At 52.4% G+C, this 17,925-nt stretch overlaps 1 protein-coding gene across 1 annotated transcript in view; it reads left to right on the forward strand.

The window, feature by feature from the left end:
- Window positions 1–17,925, forward strand: part of IGF1R (insulin like growth factor 1 receptor) — a 304,926-nt gene that overhangs the window by 41,717 nt on the left and 245,284 nt on the right. Inside the window, exon 2 of the mRNA XM_070775032.1 lies at window positions 11,063–11,608. Within this exon, the coding sequence (XP_070631133.1) occupies window positions 11,063–11,608 (546 nt within the window). The remainder of the gene's footprint in view (window positions 1–11,062; window positions 11,609–17,925) is intronic.

Consider the following 17,925-nt stretch of genomic DNA (forward strand, 5'->3'; position numbering starts at 1 on the left):
GGCTGCGGTGCTGTCCCACCCGCCTGGGTAGTGGGGAGGCCCCATGGGGCCTGTGGGGGCCTGAGTGGGTAGCTGTAAGCAAGAAAGGCTGGTCCCTGTATGGTGCTTTGTCAAAAAGGCAGCCAGCTGTCGGAACTGGAAATAACTAGAAAGGATGGGAGGTGCTCATGAAGGCACTTTTAAAATATAGAGACTTAGAAAGAATATCGGGCTTTCGATATTTTAAGATCAGAAAGGAATTTGGAGTAACCGTCAGAGCAGGCAAAGCTGTTCTTAATGAAGACCCAGGAAAATTGTTGGTGCACCTCCGTGGAAGCAAACCCGGCTTCCTTCTTCAGCAGCCTGTCTGGCTCCAGATGCTTTATGTGATGGGGTTACTGGGGCTTGTGTTCGCACCGGTCTCTGGTCTCTGAATTAACTCCCGGTGAAGCTTGCACTGCTCTGTTGGCAGGCAGGATGTAAACACCTTACTGGTCTTTGTCATTTCTGTGCCACATCGCAGCACTCTGTTTTCACATTCAGAGCCTCCAGGGCTACATCTCATGTGTGCATGCATTTTTAGGTTTGCTTTTATGCATGGTAGACATGGCTCTTAGGAGGGGGCAATGCATTTGTTCATTGCACGTTGAAAATCTCACTTAATTTTTAATTTCTGTCCCCAGAGTCACGTGTGTAATGCAATCCCTTACATTCTGAAGATGGCCTTCAGTCATTGAATGCATCAGGTGCCTGGGTCTGTAGTCTGTGTGGAATATCCTGGGTCTGTAGTCTGTGTAAGAATATAAATGTACATATACAGTACAAATACGTTCTCAATGATACACGAAGATAAAAGGCTTAACATGAATTGTATCTGTTTACATTTACACAGAAAATTCTATTTTAACAAACTCTGGAGTATCCGTAGTGTTTGTTATCACAACATTGTCTTTTCTCCCCTCCTCTGAGTTTTTGGTTGTTGCAGTCTGCTGACAAGTGGGCAGAAAGAGACTCATGCCCCCACTTCCTGGAGGCTGTGCTGAGATGCTGACTCAGAGAAGGGGCTGCATATTCAGCCGCCGTGGGTAGATCGGGGAGCGCTAGGGATGCTCCACCTCCGCCCCCTTTTTCTTCATCTTTGCTGTGCTTTCTGCATAGTGTCTGTGGGCTTCCTGTGGGGATTTTCTGGTAAAAATCACACTGAGAACCACAGGTGCACAGGTGCGTCGTCCATCACATAGCGAGTATAGTCGGGGGAGGGTACTGCTAGGTGAGGGTCTTAAAGGATTATTTTCTGGGGCACTAGTTCTCACAGGGTGGTACCCAGGCCAGCAGGCACTTACTGGAAATGCCAGTTCTCGGGCCCCTGCACCATCTTCTTTTCCCAAGCCCTCCAGGGGGTTTGGATGCACGCTCAGGGTCTTGAATTCTGTCCTTCAGCCTGCAAAATGACGCTGGCCTACTGAGCGCTTGTCTCAGTCTGCTTTCCAGCATCCGGTCTGCTGTTCCCCTTGTTCTCTTCCCTGTCTCCCGGGCGGTACCCCTGGGGTTCCCCTGAACTGCTGCCAGCCGCCTCCAGGTGTGTGCCTCCCCTACCCTCCCCACTTTCCTGGCAAGACCCTGCTCACCTTTCAGATCATTCCTTAGCGATCCCTTCCCCTGCGAAGGCTTCCTGAACTCCCAGAGGTGGGAGGCCTGGCTCCCTTCTTTGCCATCCCCGAGCCCTGCTCATTGACTGTTAAAACTTTTATCTTGTTTTATTTGCCCCTGGCCCGAGAGGTGGTTATTGTATCTCCTTATACAAAGCTCAGTGACAGACATGAGTCCCCTTCTGATCTCTTGGCTCAGCGTGGCTTTTGCAGAGTGATAGGGTTTGGAGGGAATTTTGGTAGTACTCAGTGACTGGTTCCGAAGAGTTCATTTTAAGGGAAGTAGAGAACCCTTACCCTGGGCCGCGGGCTGAGACAGAAGGTTTGGTTTGTAGGATTTTCTCACCAGAACCAGAGATGACAACTGGCTTTCTTTGAGCAGGTTTTTCTTTTTCCTTATTTGCCTCTAGACCTGCAGGAAAGTGATGCTAATTGTGCTTCCCGATGTCTTTTATTTCCAAGTACAGCCAAGGCTGTCCCATGTTTTTAAAGAAGAGGTAATCAAAGTGGAGAACATTTTAGTGAGATAACTACCTTGGCTGTCCTTTAATGAAGCTGGTGTTAGAAGGCTAATCCACGGTTTTGTTCATTGCTCCCCATTGCGGTATATTGGTTATGTTTAGATTGGCGCAACACAATAGATGAATGTTTTTATCAGTGTTTAACTTATATAGTAATATTGCCTCAAGCTTCCTATTATGGTGGGAACACAGAAGTCCTCATCTGATCCTTTGACAGCCTCAGTGGGGTAGGTATGAGCTGCCCATTTTGCAGGTGTGGAAGATGAGGCTTAGAGATGGGAGCGGTATGAGCTGTTGGGGTCAGGAGCCAGGCCATATATATATATACACACACATAGCACTCTCCAGGGCTCAGACCTGAGTCACCCATTTTCTTTTTCTAGGACCCAGGATTGTGTTTAATGCAGAGCATGCAATAGCATTGGAGTTGAATTTCTTGTGTAACTTTTCCAAATGTTAATACCTAGATACACAGCTTTTGGGGGTTTTCTCAGCCAAATGCTTTTCATTAGCCCTTCTTATATGAGCAGTTTTTAGGGATTCGTTTTCCAAAGATGTATAGTTTGTTTATGCCATTTACTCAAGTCCCTAGAGCAGAAGTACTGCCTTTTGATGTTTTGATGAGGAATTTGTGGGGAGCAGCACTTCTGTCGGTGGAAAGGCTGTTTAAAATGGCATCTGAGGGGAAGTGAGCCCTGCCCGTGTCCCTTGCCAGCCCGGCTGCCTGTGCTCCGGCCCCTTCCCTGCGGGGTGGCCCCCGCCGGCGCTTTAGTCCCCACCTGCCCGCACCCCGGCTCCCTGTCCTGTCGGTTCCCCACCTATTTCACTTCTGCTGCGGCTGTCCACCGGCTTTGGGGCTGCCCCCCGGCCCCTGCCCCCGTCTTCCAGCTGTGTTCTTTCTCTCCGCTTCCTACTTGCCTTCAACTCCACGAGCTTCCATGATTCTTCCCAGGCCAGCCTGTGCTCTCGCGTGCCAGCGACTTTCCTAAGGTTTGCGAGTTCCTTGGCTCTCCGTTTCTTTGAGAAGGAAAAGCAGTGTTTTGTGACCTCTTTCTAGTTGCCAGTGAGTCGCAGCAAGGCTGTGCCTTCCCTTCCTTCGCAGCGTGGCGCGTGCCCTCCCTCGGCACTTGTGTTATCTCGCGGCACAGATGAAGCGCCTTGTATTCGCTTCCCTGTCCGTGGCCTGCGCCCTCTGAGCACGGTGTGGTCACTTGTGGTCCAGCTGGGTTTTCTCCTCTTCAGTTCCTATCACAGAACATCCCGAAGACCCACAGTGTCACTCATGCAACCCGAACCAGCTGGTGGCTGCGTCCTGCCTTGGACTTGTCTCTTCTTCAAGAAGAAGTGCGTAGTTTTTCCTGCCTTTTCCCTTTTCTTCTGTAAATGGCAAAAAAGTGTCCAGTGCGAGGCAGTGCTTTGATCTGAAGAAGCTGTTGGTCCTGGCCCTGAAGTGCGGCTTCCGTGGAGTGGTGTATACTGGCCGTGGAAGGGGCCTGGGACAGCATCATGGGATTCCTCCCGTGTCTTGTCTCGGGGCCATAGGAAGTTTCAACAGACTTGGGTTTTGTGTCTTTATGGTCTTTCCCTGGGTACTGAATTTTCTGGTCTATTCAAAATGATCACAAACAAATTCATGTTAACACTTGCTAATATCATCAACATATGAATACCAGGATGAATACAGCAGTAATAAATTACATCCAAGTACTCCTGTATAAAAACTCCTGTGTTTTAGGAGCAAACTAATATACTTAATTTATAATGGCATGGAAAGAATATGAGTGTTTAGATTGGGCATTGTTGTTGTTAAGTTGCTAAAGTCAGGTCCAACTCTTTGTGACCCCATGGGTTGCAGCATGCCAGGCTCCCCTGTCCTTCACTAACAAACTCCTGGAGTTTGCTCAGATTTATGTCCATTGCGTTGGTGGTGCTGTCTAACCATCTCATCCTTTGCTGCATCTTTGTCCTCCTGCCTTCAATCTTTTCCAGCATCAGGGTCTTTTCCATTGAGTTGGCTCTTTGCATCAGGTGGCCAAAGTATTGGAACTTCAGCTTCAGCATCAGTCCTTCCAATGAATATTTAGGGTTGATTTCCTTTAGGATTGACTGGTTTGAGCTCGTTGCTCTCCAAGGGACTCTTAAGAGTCTTCTCCAACACCACAGTTCATAAGCATCAGTTCTTAAGCGCTAAGCCTTAGGACTGATCTGGACATCACCACAGGGTCAATACTGAAATCAGATTGATTATATTCTTTGCAGCCAAAGATGGAGAAGCTCTATACAGTCAGCAAAAACAAGACTGGGGGGTGACTGGCTCAGATCATAAACTTGTATTGCCAAATTCAGACTTAAATTGAAGAAAGTAGGGAAAACCTCTGGACCATTAAGGTAAGACCTAAATAAAATCTCTTATGATTATACAGTGGAAGTGACAAATAGATTCAAGGGATTAGATCTGATACACAGAGTGCCTGAGGAACTATGGACACAGGTTCGTGACATTATACACGAGGCAGTGATCAAGCAATCCCCAAGAAAAAGAAATACAAAAAGGCAGAATAGTTGTCCCAGAAGGCCTTACAAATAGCTGAGAAAAGAAGAGAAGCAAAGGGCAAAGTAGAAAAGGAAAGATATACCCATCTCAAAGCAGAGTTCCAAAGAATAGCAAGGAGAGATAAGAAAGCCTTCCTCAGTGATCAATGCAAAGAAATAGAGGAAAACAACAGAATGGGAAAGACTAGAGATCTCTTCAAGAAAATTAGAGATACCAAGGGAACATTGCATGCAAAGATGGGCTCGATAAAGGACAGAAATGGTATGCATCTAACAGAAGCAGAAGATATTAAGAAGAGGTGACAAGAATACACAGAAGAACTGTACAGAAAAGATCTTCACGACCCAGATAACCAGGATGGTGTGATCACTCCCCTAGAGCCAGACATCCTGGAATGTGAAGTCAAGTAGGCCTTAGGGAAGCATCACTATGAACAAAGCTAGTGGAGGTAATGGAATTCCGGTTGAGGTATTTAAAATCCTAAAAGATGATGCTGTGAAAGTGCTGCACTCAATATGCCAGCAAATTTGGAAAACTCAACAGTGGCCACAGGACTGGAAAAAGTCAATTTTCGTTCCAATCCCAAAGAAAGGCAATGCCAAAGAATGTTTAAACTACTGCACAATTGCACTCATCTCACACACTAGCAAAGTAATGCTCAAAATTACTCCAAGCCAGCCTTCAACAGTACATGAACCATGAACTTCCAGATTTTCAAGCTGGATTTAGAAAAGGCAGAGGAACCAGAGATCAAATTACCAACATCCGTTGGATCATCAAAAAAGTAAGACAGTTACAGAAAAACATCTGCTTTATTGACTACACCAAAGCCTTTGACTGTGTGGATCACAACAAACTGAGGAAAATTCTTCAAGAGATGGGAATACCAGACCACCTTATCTGCCTCCTGAGAAATCTGTATGCAGGTCAAGAAGCAACAGTTAGAACTGGGCATGGAATAAGAGACTGGTTCCAAATTGGGAAAGGAGTATGTCAAGGCTGTATATTGTCATTCTGCTTATTTAACTTATATGCAGAGTATATCATGCAAAATGCTGGGCTGGAAGAAGCACAAGCTGGAATCAAGATTGCCGGGAGAAATATCAGTAACCTCAGATACACAGATGACACCACCCTTATGGCAAAAGGTGAAGAACTAAAGAGCCTCTTGATGAAGGTGAAAGAGGAGAGTGAAAAAGTTGGCTCAAAACTCAACATCCAGAAAACTAAGATCATGACATCCGGTCCCATCACTTCATGGCAAATAGATGGGGAAACAGTGGAAACAGTGACAGACTTTTCTTGGGCTCCAAAATCACTGCAGATGGTGACTGCAGCCATGAAATTAAAATTAAAGACACTTGCTCCTTGGAAGAAAAGTTATGACCAACCTAGACAGCATATTAAAAAGCAAAGACATTACTTTACCAACAAAGGTCTGTTTAGTCAGGGCTGTGGTTTTTCCTGTGGTCATGTATGGACGTGAGTGTTGGACCATAAAGAAAGCTGAGCACAGAAGAATTGATGCTTTTGAACTGTGGTGTTGGAGAAGACTCTTGATTATCCCTTGGACTGCAAGGAGATCCAACCAGTCCATTCTAAAGGAGATCAGTCCTGGGTGTTCTTTGGAAGGACTGATGCTGAAGCTGAAACTCCAATACTTTGGCCACTGGAACAAAGAGCTGACTCATTGGAAAAGACCCTGATGCTGGGAAAGATTGAGGGCAGGAGGAGAAGGAGACGACAGAGGATGAGATGGTTGGATGACATCATCGACTCAATGGACATGAGTTTAAGCAAGCTCCGAGAGTTGGCGAAGGACAGGGAGGCCTGGCGTGCTGCAGTCCATGGGGTCGCAAAGAGTTGGACACGACTGAGCGACTGAACTGAACTGAAGCCTCAGGAAGAAATAAATAGTACAAAACAAGAAAAGACTTTCACGTTGAGTCATGGCTCAAAGCTGGGTGGTATGACTGGGTTGGAGAGTGCTCCAGGGGCAGAACCTGATGGAGACCTTGCTGTCTCCGTTTCCCCTCAGCTGACTTAACTCGGGTGGGAAGCAGCCCTGAAGCTCCCCTGGCTCCTGCTGGGCAGCCCGTCTTCAGTGATGCTGCTGTGGGCCTGATGCCAGGCCTGGGAGACACAGCAGGAAGCATGCAGGGCAGAGCCTCTGCCTTCGGGGGGAAATAGCTAAACGTATCTTTTCAGGTACTGACACTTTGCAGGCTTGCAGAGTGCTCTGAAATGGGTGACACAGAGAAATGAGGGACAGGGAGGCAGGGGCAGGCTGGTGGAGCTTTGGTGTGCGGGCAACAGCTCCGAGGAGGGGGCGTTTGAGTGGAGTGGCTCAGGGTGGGAACCGGGCAGCTGTGGGCTGGGGTGGGGGCGTGGGCTCTGAACAGCACGGGGTGAAGGAAGGAGCTTGGGGGCTGCGGCTCGCTGAGCGGGAACATACTCGAAGAGGAGGCCGGGACGGCCCGGGGTCGGGGTGGGATCCTGGGCAAGCTGTCGTCCAGGCCAGGGATGCGGTGGCTCAGGTGAGACTGAGGGCAGTGGGCGGAGACAGATGGGCGTGGGGAAAGGCACCCTCACTGCATGCGTGTGTCAAGTGCGTGTGGACCGCACACAGGCTCGGTTTCAGGCTCTGCAGATAGAACTGTGGGCTCCATGGAAAATCCCTTCCTGTCCTCCCTGAGCTGCTGTTGTGGTGGCAGCAGTCAGTGTGGGAAGAAGGACCAGGCCTTGGTCCTGGGGAGGGTGGACACCCTCCAGGATGGGGAGGAGTGGGTGGCGGAGGTGAGGAGCTGTGTGCTGCAGAGAGGGGGCCTTGTGGCAGGAAGACCACCTGAGCCTCTCAGCTTCCCACAGGCTTGGGAGCTGCAGCCAGGAGGTCTGAGATGGTACTGACATTAAGACAGGGCATAAACATGAGTTTAAGGTGTGCAGTGTTGTCATTAGATCTATGTATACATGGCAGAATGATCGTTGATGTCAGACCCATTAACACTTCCATCCCCTCCCAAAATGGGACTTCTGCATGTGTCTATGCAAGTGTATATGATACAGGACTGTTCAGTGTGGTCACCAGGCTGTGCGTTCACTCCCCCAGCCCTACTGGGGAGTTTGTTCCGCGGGACCAACATCTCTCCCAGCCCCTGGCTACCGCCATTCTACTCTCTTTCTATGAGTTTGGCTTTTGATTCCTTATGTAAGTAGGAGCATAGTGTTAGTCTTTCTCTGACATTTCAATAAGCCTGAGGCCCAAGAGGAGTCGTTGCTGCACTGGGTACCGAGTGGCGTGGGGTAGGGGACAGAGTCGGGAATGACTCTGGTGTTTGATACGAGCAGTTCAGGCATGGGACTGGCAGCGACCAAATAGGGAAGCTTGGGAGGCAGGCTTGGGTGGGGAGGACATGAGTTATTAGACCCCTAAGTGGAGCCAGGGAGTGGGCAGGTGGGTGTTCTCCTGCTGAGCTCAGGGCTCTGGGCCCAGGACACAGGAAGCCTGTTGCCCTGTGTGATGGCGGGGGAGGCGAGGGGGAGGCCAGCACTTGGAGGTCTGGCGAAGAGGAAGGGCGGACGGTGGGCGAGCAGGACCAGAGGGTCCTAGAGAAGGCGGCAAGGCCAGAGGACTCTGCCGGGGCCAAGTGAGATGAGGCCTGAGACTGTCCTCGGCTTTGATGGTGTCCTCAGGGGCTTTGCTGAGCCCTTTGGTGCTGTGACCAGGGAGGAAGCCCCGCTGGCTGGGTTGGAGATGACCTGTTGGTGAGGATGCTAAGGGCAGAGACGCTCTAAAAGCCTTGTGTCCGGTTTGAGGGAGGGGGCTGGTGTGTTGCACACGTGCGCCCTCGCACTGGGCTCCCTCCTTCAGGAGGCGGCGGCATCGCGTGCCGTGAGTTGCTGTTGAGACCCACACGGTTGCAGCACACAAGGGCGCGTCCAGAGCACCCAGCGCAGCCTCCATCCGCTGCGGATGTTCTCCGATGTCTGCTTTCTCCTGTTCTCCTCTGTCCGAGAGGCCGCTTTTTCTCACCAGTGCAAGGGGGAAGTTGGGCCAGATGAAGAAGTTTCTGGGTCCAGGTCCTCACGGCTTGCCTGCCGTTCACCCGGGGTCCCCTGCTTCCCCCTCCTCGCTCTGTCGGGTTGCCCAGCTGTGGCTGTGGCCCCGCTGGGCTGCCTTCTGTCCTGCCTTTCCGCCTCTCCTTCACTCTGAGTCTTTCTCCGAGAAGCCGCCTTGGTGCGGCTTCTCTCTCACCCAGGAGTATTCACACAGGCCTCCTTCCTGAGGTCACAGACGTGAACCCATGGGACCTGTGCTCGGCCAGACTCCCTCCCTCTGCCTCCTCTCACCCCCGGCCATCCAATTGGCGGCCCCATGACTGTATCTGGCTCTTCCTTTCCTCTGGCCTCTGGCGTGTTACACCTAGCTTTAAACCAGGCCCGTCCCTCAGGAGCCGCTGTGTGTGAGAGTGCCCCTTGGCTCTGCCACAGGGAGGACCATCCCTCAGGAGACACTGTGTGTGTGAGAGTGCCCCTTGGCGCTGCCACAGGGAGGACCATCCCTCAGGAGCTGCTGTGTGTGAGAGTGCCCCTTGGCGCTACCACAGGGAGGAGCATCCCTCAGGAGCCGCTGTGTGTGAGAGTGCCCCGTGGCGCTGCCACAAGGAGGACCATCCCTCAGGAGACACTGTGTGTGTGAGAGTGCTCCTTGGCGCTGCCACAGGGAGGACCATCCCTCAGGAGCCACTGTGTGTGTGAGAGTGCTCCTTGGTGCTGCCACAGGGAGGACCATCCCTCAGGGCTGGTGTGTGTGAGAGTGCCCCTTGGCGCTGCCATAGGGAGGACCATCCCTCAGGAGCCGCTGTGTGTGAGAGGGCCCCTTGGCGCTGCCACAGGGAGGACCATTCCTCTGCAGAAGCTTCAGGACCACCCCTGTCCTCCCGGCCTCTGGTTGCGCCCGCATATGGCTCGGGCCAGCAGTGTGTACACACCGACCCCTCCTGCTTTGCCTGGCGGCTGTTCCTCACAGGTCTCAGCTCCTTCCTCCCCCAGCAGCCTCCTGCAGGGCGTCTGTGTCTCCTGCAGTGCTGTGTGTGTTGGGAGCTTCACAAGTTAACAAATTACATCAATCAGGAAACGCCGCTGTGAGAACTGTAATGGGAGGGTTGGGGATTATTAACACTTTTGAGAGAGAATAGTAACCGAGGGTTTTTCTGCTTGTCTATGTCTAGAATTTTAAAAGTTAAAAACAGTTTCCAGTGTTGACATTAGTCTACTTCTAGGGATTTATCCTCAAAAAATAGTTTTGAATATCTGCAGAGAATGTGCACTGGACTGTTGTTTATGATGTGGAAGCATGGAGGTAACCTGAATATTCGCCAGTAGGGTATCGGTTTAGAAAGAAACGAACTCATGGTGCACGTTTACATCTTACCATTACCGTCTCCTTCATAAAACGGTGACGTAGAAGGGTGTTGACTTGGTAACATGTTCATATGAAATGAAGGAAGTATATTTGAAAACATTCTATTATTGTCTGGTTTCCTTTACCTTAAATTATAGAGAAAAGATAATTGGCGTAGTTAGTGATATCTTTGGATGTTGAGATTATTGATTAATTGTCTTCTTGCTATCACCTAAGCTTTCTACAGGAAGCGTCCTTTCTCAATTAAGAAAGCTCTTTATTAAAGTTGGAATTGAATACTTCTTGTATTCATATAAATCGCAGGTTCTTATCTCATTGCTGAGTTAGCCTTTCTGTCTATATTCAGTGCTGGGGAAGAGCCCGTGGCGACCTGCCGACGTCAGATGGAAGCAGGAGATGTGGGCGTGTGCTTCCCGGGTCCCTCCCTCGCAGGCCATGGCGCCTGTCCTCTGTGGACACGCAGGGTGTCCTTGAGGCTGGCGCGGCAGTAGGCTGCTGTCCCTTGGCTGGGGGGCTGTTTGCTCAGGCGCGGGGCACTGCGCTGTGTACTGGGGGCAGGGCGTGTGTGTCTGGGCACCTGCCGGCAGGCCTGGGGTGCAGCCCTGACCCTCTCCTGTGTCCCTGTGTGGCCCTGGGCTCCAGGCTGTGGTTTGCACGTTGGTGAGGTGGGGTGGCATCTTCCGCAGTGGTGAGTGTGCTGAGTGCTCTGACCCACACCAGGCACATCCCGAAGGAGAACTGGCCAGTGAGCTCCCCAGACAGTCCACCTGCGCCCTGCTCCTCCGGCAGTCGGTGGTGAGAAGAGAGCCTTACCTCTTTAACGATAATATAGGTTCCTGGAGACTGGCCGTGTGGCGGGCGGGGAATTAGTTTGTGAAATGTGCTTTCCTTGTAACTGAAGCCCGTGCCGCCCTCCCCTCTTGTGTCCCTGCAGTCTGCGGGCCGGGCATCGACATCCGCAACGACTACCAGCAGCTGAAGCGCCTGGAGAACTGCACGGTGATCGAGGGCTACCTCCACATCCTGCTCATTTCCAAGGCCGAGGACTACCGCAGCTACCGCTTCCCCAAGCTCACCGTCATCACCGAGTACCTGCTGCTGTTCCGTGTGGCCGGCCTCGAGAGCCTGGGCGACCTCTTCCCCAACCTCACGGTCATCCGCGGCTGGAAGCTCTTCTACAACTACGCCCTGGTCATCTTCGAGATGACCAACCTCAAGGACATCGGGCTCTACAACCTGCGGAATATCACCCGTGGGGCCATCCGGATCGAGAAGAACGCCGACCTGTGCTACCTGTCCACGGTGGACTGGTCCCTGATCCTGGACGCGGCATCCAACAACTACATCGTGGGGAACAAGCCCCCCAAGGAGTGTGGGGACCTGTGCCCAGGGACGATGGAGGAGAAGCCGCTGTGTGAGAAGACGACCATCAACAACGAGTACAGCTACCGCTGCTGGACGACAAACCGCTGCCAGAAAAGTAAGACGGGGCTGTGGCCTCGGTACCCCCCCTCCCCCACCCCCCGCCGCGTCTGTCCTCCTCTTTGGGTGCCTGTTTCTCCCAGGTGGGTGTGGCTCTATTGCCATGAGAGTGTGGCATCTCAGGGGGCTTCTTGCCATGAGATTGTGGCATCTTAGGGCGCTTCTTTTCGCATCGGGGAACTGGTGGGTGCAGCCTGTCCCAGCTGCTGTGAAAACCCTTCCAGTGACATGCTAGAAACCATCCGCTGTACTCCTGGGTGGGAGGCTTGTGGAACTGCTGCTTTGAATTTCTGATGGGCAGGGTGACCCGGTGTGCTAGGAAGTGCCTAACTCCCGCCAGTCAGGGGCTGTGTATGTATCGTCAGCTCTTTTATCCTTTGTGTGAAAGGAGGTTTTTTGGTAATGCAGGGCTTCCTTAGCATGAGTACACCTGGATTATTACAGAGTAGAGGAGAGGTAAAGACGGACTCGCATCCTGTGAGAGTGCTGAGCTGCAGCCCGTCCTTGGTCCTTAATGATGAAGTTCCAGTGCTTGCACATCCTGGTTTATGATGGAGCGGAGCCAGGGCGGTGCTGGCAGAGGAGCCCTGGACCGTGTCTAGGAGCCTCAGGTTCAGGCTGACCTGGCGGGTAGCTGGCTGTGCAGCAAGCTCATTTGTATACCCCAGGCTTCTGCTTCCTTTCTTGTCTACCTCTTTCTTGAAGAACTGTGCAAATCTTGTGAAGCCAGTTAGTGAAAGACCTCTGAAGTGTGTTTACTGCTCCTGGGGGTCAGGCGGTGGTGTTCGGAAGCTCCTTGTTTGTCTGTCTGCTGTGCGTGATGTCCTCTGAGTATCCCTGATTGTGATGCGCACCTCGAGCGCTGGGTTCTTGGGTGTTGCAGTGTGACTCTGGGCCTTTGTCTTCTTGCTTTCGGCAGTGTTTAGCTCTGTTGTCCAGGAGGGTTCCCATCGCTGGCTGGAAGGCAGAGTGGTACCTATAAATAGTTCAGTGGTTGGCCCGGTTAGAGCCTCAAGGAGCCCATGTACTCCAGCTGGCCACGGAGAGCCAAGAAATCCCGGATTGGTAGGCTTGCCTAACCATGACGTGTGTAAGATAAACAGAGCAAAGGCCAGACCCCACAGGTAGCGTTGTTTCAGCTTCCTGCCAGCCCAGGGCGGAAGCAGAGCAAGGAGGCTCTGACACACAGGGCATGCTTTCATGCTCCCTGTCGCTGCATCAGCGGGCGGGTGAACACTGGTCCAGTGAGGGCGGGACTCCACGGGCTGCAACCAGGACCTAAAGAGCTGAGAACACCACCGGACCACTCGGAGCATCCCTGTTGGCTCGGGTTGGGGAAAATACTGTGCTAAAGTCACATTTGTGATTGATGAAAACACTACCCTATCATTAGCTTACCCGCTGGTTCTGAGAAAACAACACAGCATATTTTCAAATAGTCTTGACATTTAAAAACTTTATTTTAAAGGAAAAAGTCATCTTCAGATGAAGTGTCATGTGTCATGGAGAGATGTTGGATGTGGTATAAGGGGGGTGACCTTGGACTTGGGTGTGGTATTAGGGGGTGACCTTGGACTTGGGTGTGGTATTAGGGGGTGACCTTGGACTTGGGTGTGGTATTAGGGGGTGACCTTGGACTTGGGTGTGGTGTTAGGGGGTGACCTTGGACTTGGGTGTGGTATTAGGGGGTGACCTTGGACTTGGGTGTGGTATTAGGGGGGTGACCTTGGACTTGGGTGTGGTATTAGGGGGTGACCTTGGACTTGGGTGTGGTATTAGGGGTGACCTTGGACTTGGGTGTGGTATTAGGGGGTGACCTTGGACTTGGGTGTGGTATTAGGGGGTGACCTTGGACTTGGGTGTGGTATTAGGGGGGTGACCTTGGACTTGGGTGTGGTGTAAGGGGGTGACCTTGGGCTTGGGTGTGGTGTAAGGGGGTGACCTTGGACCAGCCAGCCCTTCTGTGCGGTTGTTAGCCATGTTTAGAATGCTCCATTGGGCAGCCCCATATTATTCCTTAGTGGTGGTCAAATATGTGTACAAAACTGTTTTGAAAACTCATAAGGTCTGTACTAAAGGGAGGTGTTGCTTAAAAGTCGTTCGGTGGGCACTCGTTCAGTGATTCAGTCAGCATTTACTTAGGTCTCACTGTGGATTCTGTCCAGCTTCTTGTTGGAGAAGTCTGGAGCAGGGGCGCGGCATGAGTTTCGGGCCCGAGTCTAGTAGCGTGACTGGACATTCGCCCTCGGGCTGGCCCTCAGTTTCCTCATCTGTGACATGGGGCAGCCCCGTGGCATCGTCATAGGCTGTGGGGGATTAGAGAGAGAAAGGGGAAAGGCTCCTGAGAAAGGCCTGGGGGGCGGGCATCAGTCCGCTGCGTCTGATGCTGGCAGGCCTGTTGGCTGGATGCCCTCTTCCCCGAGGCCGCACCCTGCAGCTTCTCCTGGGCCAATGTCTCAGGCCTGCTCATGTTTTTCTGTGATTTCACAATGGAATATTTATTTAAAATTAATGACAGCATTCAGGGAAATTGTCTTCCCTTCAGGTTGTCCTGAAAACTCCAGGGTTGGCAGGTTTTTTAGGGATTCTCTAGTTGAATTGGAACTCTTTCCCTTTGCATAGATTCCCTTCTGACCTGCACAGTCCAGTATGGTAGCCACTAGCCACATGTGTCTTGTCTAGTACTTGAACTGTGGCCTGTCTGAATTGAGATTTTTTTTTTTAAGTGTGAAATACACATTGGATTTCAGAGCATAATATGGGGGGAAAAAGGTATTTCCTTAATATTTTGTGTATTGATCACATGTTAAAATGATGTTTTAGACGGAGGGAGTGAAGTGTTACCATAGTTAGTTTCGCCTGTTTCTTTCCAGTTTTTAATGGGGCTCCTAGAAGATTTGAAGTCACAGGTGGAGCTCGCGCTCTGATTTATCCAGAGGGTGCTGCCTCAGAGCGTGCCGTGGAAGGCTCTGGGTTCTGGCCTGCAGAAGTCCTCTCTCTGCTGAGCACTGCAGTGCTGCTCCACACCTCTCTAGGCAGAGCCGAGGGGTCATCCAAGGAGCCAGTGGGGGCCACTGAGTCCAGATAGAACGTCTGCCTCGGGGTCCCCGTGAGTGTGAAGATGGCCAGTTGAAAAGAGGCAGCACAGAAACACCCCATCCTTCCCGGAGCTGGCTCCAGACGGAGTCAGGGTCATCTGGAGAGACCTGTCAGGTCAAGGATGTGTGTGAGATCTTTGACAGGATGGAGAAGCACTCAATTATGGGGTGCCCATAGGCCGTTTTTCCCTGATGCTCCCCTTTAATCCCCCTCTGTAGACCCTGACTCTGCAGGGGCAGGTGGCTTTGTCGATAGCCACCCCCCCCATTAAAGAAGCTACTGTGCTGGGGGTTCCCTGCCCGCTTCCATTTTCCGATTCCCAGGGGTGCTTTTATGTCGGCGAGAGTCATTCACTCCTAGGAGGTGAGTGGCCTTTAAAGAGCTCAAGTGTGGCTTTTCCCTGCCGTGAGCAGGTGGTGCCCCCTGAGCTGTGCACCGCTGGCTCCGCCTTCCCTGCCTGCCCGCCTCGCTGGTCCTCCTCCTGCTCGAGCTGCGGCCTTCTTTCTGGCTCCTCTTCCAGGTCCAGCCTCTAGACACTGCTGTCCTTGGGCCGTCTCCCCACCGTCCTTTCCCCCGGAGTATCTTACCTGCTGCTTCAGCAGCCTCCCACCCGCATCTGGCTTCCAAACCCCATCTCCAGCTCAGACCATCCCCAGTCATGTCTGGACCCCCATGGGCATTTCAGCTACAGATGTGGGGGGATATCTGGAGAGAGGTGTCAAGTCAAGGATGTGTGTGAGATTTTAGATGTTACAGACATACAGACACTCAGTTATGCGGTGTCAGCGTCTGATGGTCTTCCTGGCTCCTCACTTCCAACCCAGGGTTCTCCCTGATTCCCCTCTGCATGGGCAGTGTTCCTGTTCTCCGAGCTCCTGTATCAGACACTTCGGTACCATGTGGATGCTTCCTTTTCCAGCTGGACACCGAGCCCTTTCCATTTGAGGTGTTTCCCCAGTCTGCCTTCCTGTGTCTCCCCTCTGCTGGCTCAGCGACATGGCCTCTCCCTGGCCGCCCTGCCTGTCCACCTCAGCCCAGTGGCCTTGCCCTCATGCATGCTGACCCACAGGCTGCTCTCCCTGGAATCCGTCAAGGAGCCCACGAAGCGGGCCTTGCACCTGGCCTTGTGCCTGCAGGTCTGTGGCCCCGCTGAGCAGCTGGCTGCCCGCTGCTGGAGGTCTGGGGAGCTTGGTGGACTCTGGTGGGCTCTTCCTGAGGAGGAGAGGCCTGTCTGAGGCGCTGAGTAGATTCTGGGCATGTCCTCCAACACGTGGCCATCCTGGCCCTCCCCCAGGGGTGAGCTTGCTCCTGCTTTGTGAAAGACGGGTTGTCAGGAAGACGCATCTCCCCGCCTCGCGCAGAGAGCGGTGTGGAGTAGCTGCTCGGCGAGCCAGGAGCCGCGAGGATTATAAAATGTGGACGTTTCCTGTGTCACCCCTGACGTGCCCTGCCTTGGTCAGAATAATCCAAGGCCAGGGATGATGGGGAAGGGTGGAGAGGGTGTGACCCATCCCGAAAGCTGAAGCCTGGCCCGAGGGTGCTGTTCCTTATCGTCCGGAGGCTGGCCGCATGCAGGGAGGGAACAGGGTGGACTCCCCCGGGCACCTGAAGTTCTCTCCCTGCCTGGTGCAACGTCCTGACCCTGTGTGGGGTTTGCCTACCTTCTGGATTTCTGGTACGAGATTTCAAGTATGGCACCCCCTGCCAACCAGAAAAAAAAAATCTGAAAGCCTACTACTGCTGGACTTAGTCTCCAAGTACTTTCTCAGGGGTCAGGGTGAACTCTGTGAGGTCCCTGACATCACGGTGCCGCCAGTGAGCGGGCCTGGGCTTTGCCGGGAGCCCCACTGGGCCGGCTTCGCTGCGGTGCTGCCTTCCTGCCGTCCAAAGGGTGTTGTCTGGGGACGGCGGCCCGGAGCTCCGTGCGTTTCCTACCGCCTTCAGAAAGGAGAAACCAGGGAGACAGGTTGGCGCTTTCAAGGAGAAGGCAGAAACCGGCTCCCTTCGTTGACAAGTGGAACACGTTTCACTGCCGTCTCACCAACCGGGGCCCGGGACTTAAAACGAAGACAGGTGGTGTAACAGAGAGTCCTGTATTTCCCCCCAAGTAGGTTCTCCTGTTTTTATCACACTCTCCTGGAGTGAGGGGTGGACTTGCTCCCTTCCTCCTCTGCTTGTATTGCTGTGTCAGGCCCGATGGGTGAAAGTGGTGGCTTGTTAGTGTCTGTAAACCACCTGCTGGATTGAGGTGAGGTGGGGGGACCCTGGGTCTCCATTACTTCATCTTAATGGTTCTGCTAATCCTTCTTCTTTTTCTCGTTTTCGTTCTGTGAAATGCTGTGTTGTGTGTTGCCGTGGCGGGCCAGGGCAGGGCCTGTGTGTGCACAGGGCTGAGGGGGTCCCGCATGTCCCGTGGGGGGCGGGGGGCAGGCCGTCTAGGGGGCTCCGGCTCACGTGTCAGTTGCGACCTGTCTCTCTTCGCCTGGAAGGCCCCTGCTCCGGTCAGCTGAGCCCAGTGTGGGGGTTTCTTTATTTAGAAAGGGGGTCACATTCCCCGGGCCTCCTTTCTCTGCCTTTGATAGTCATGCGTGGAGATGGCATTTCTGCTCCCTGATGGTGACCCTGTTCCCGAGATGGAGAGGCAGTTTGTGCCCATGTCCATGGGACCCTCTTAGCCGACGCCAGCTCTTAGTCCCCATGCCTTGTTGAAAGGCGTCATTCTTGGCTAGATGTCACCTAGTTAAGGAGTCACTCTCCCACGCTCCCTTCAGGAGTTTTTCTTTTTTTTTTTTAATAGGGATCTCGTCTTGGAGATGAAAAAGCTTTCAGAATATGTCTCCTAGGGTGCTTTTTGCAATCCTAGGTCTTTGCAAAATATTCTGGAGTCCCTTCCCATTTCATTAGTTAAGCCTACTTATAAGACCATTCTGTTTTTTTTTTTCTCCTAAAAAGCCTCCTTCTTTTGTTGTGTTAATATTTCTATCTCGCTTTCCATGTGTGGATGCCAGCATGACATTGCCTGCTAAAGTGGGGATGATGTGGGACGTGTGGGCCCGTGGCTAATCCTGTCCTGGACTGCGTTGCTCAACTTGAGTGCATGGGGTGGGTTAGACTTAGGTTTGGCTGGCGGTGGAGCTGGGAGCCATGACTTGGAGACAGGCCTCCTCCTAGCACGTGGTGTGACTCTGGGACTCGGGCTATAGGAGGAGGAGTCTC

This window comes from Bos indicus, chromosome 21, assembly GCF_029378745.1.
Source record: "Bos indicus isolate NIAB-ARS_2022 breed Sahiwal x Tharparkar chromosome 21, NIAB-ARS_B.indTharparkar_mat_pri_1.0, whole genome shotgun sequence".
Lineage (NCBI taxonomy): Eukaryota > Metazoa > Chordata > Mammalia > Artiodactyla > Bovidae > Bos > Bos indicus.